The 214-nt window shown below is 73.4% G+C and overlaps 1 protein-coding gene across 1 annotated transcript in view; it reads left to right on the top strand.

The window, feature by feature from the left end:
* The window catches only part of PTPRCAP (protein tyrosine phosphatase receptor type C associated protein), a 2514-nt gene that overhangs the window by 1585 nt on the left and 715 nt on the right, over nucleotides 1-214 (top strand). The window contains exon 2 of the mRNA XM_077771377.1: nucleotides 43-214. This exon is cut by the window's right edge and continues 715 nt beyond it. Within this exon, the coding sequence (XP_077627503.1) occupies nucleotides 43-214 (172 nt within the window). The remainder of the gene's footprint in view (nucleotides 1-42) is intronic.

Here is a 214-nt window from a genome sequence, read left to right as displayed (position 1 = left end):
GACCCCAGCCCAGGTGACGAGCCCCTGCCTCTCCCCCCACAGGACCTGCCCCGTGCCCTGGGGGTTGGGGCACTGCTGGCCCTGCCAGGGGTCCTGTGCTCGGGCGGCAGCACCAAGAGCGAGGGCTCGAACTCTGGCACCGTCGTGCTGCTGCTGCTGCTGCTGCTGCTCCTGCTGGCCACCGGCCTGGCACTGGCCTGGCCCCGCCTCAGCC

Source organism: Crocuta crocuta, unplaced genomic scaffold (assembly GCF_008692635.1).
Source record: "Crocuta crocuta isolate KB4526 unplaced genomic scaffold, BGI_CrCroc_1.0 scaffold647, whole genome shotgun sequence".
Taxonomy (NCBI): domain Eukaryota; kingdom Metazoa; phylum Chordata; class Mammalia; order Carnivora; family Hyaenidae; genus Crocuta; species Crocuta crocuta.
Note: the sequence above shows the minus strand (reverse complement) of the source record. Positions and strands in the feature narration are given on the sequence as shown.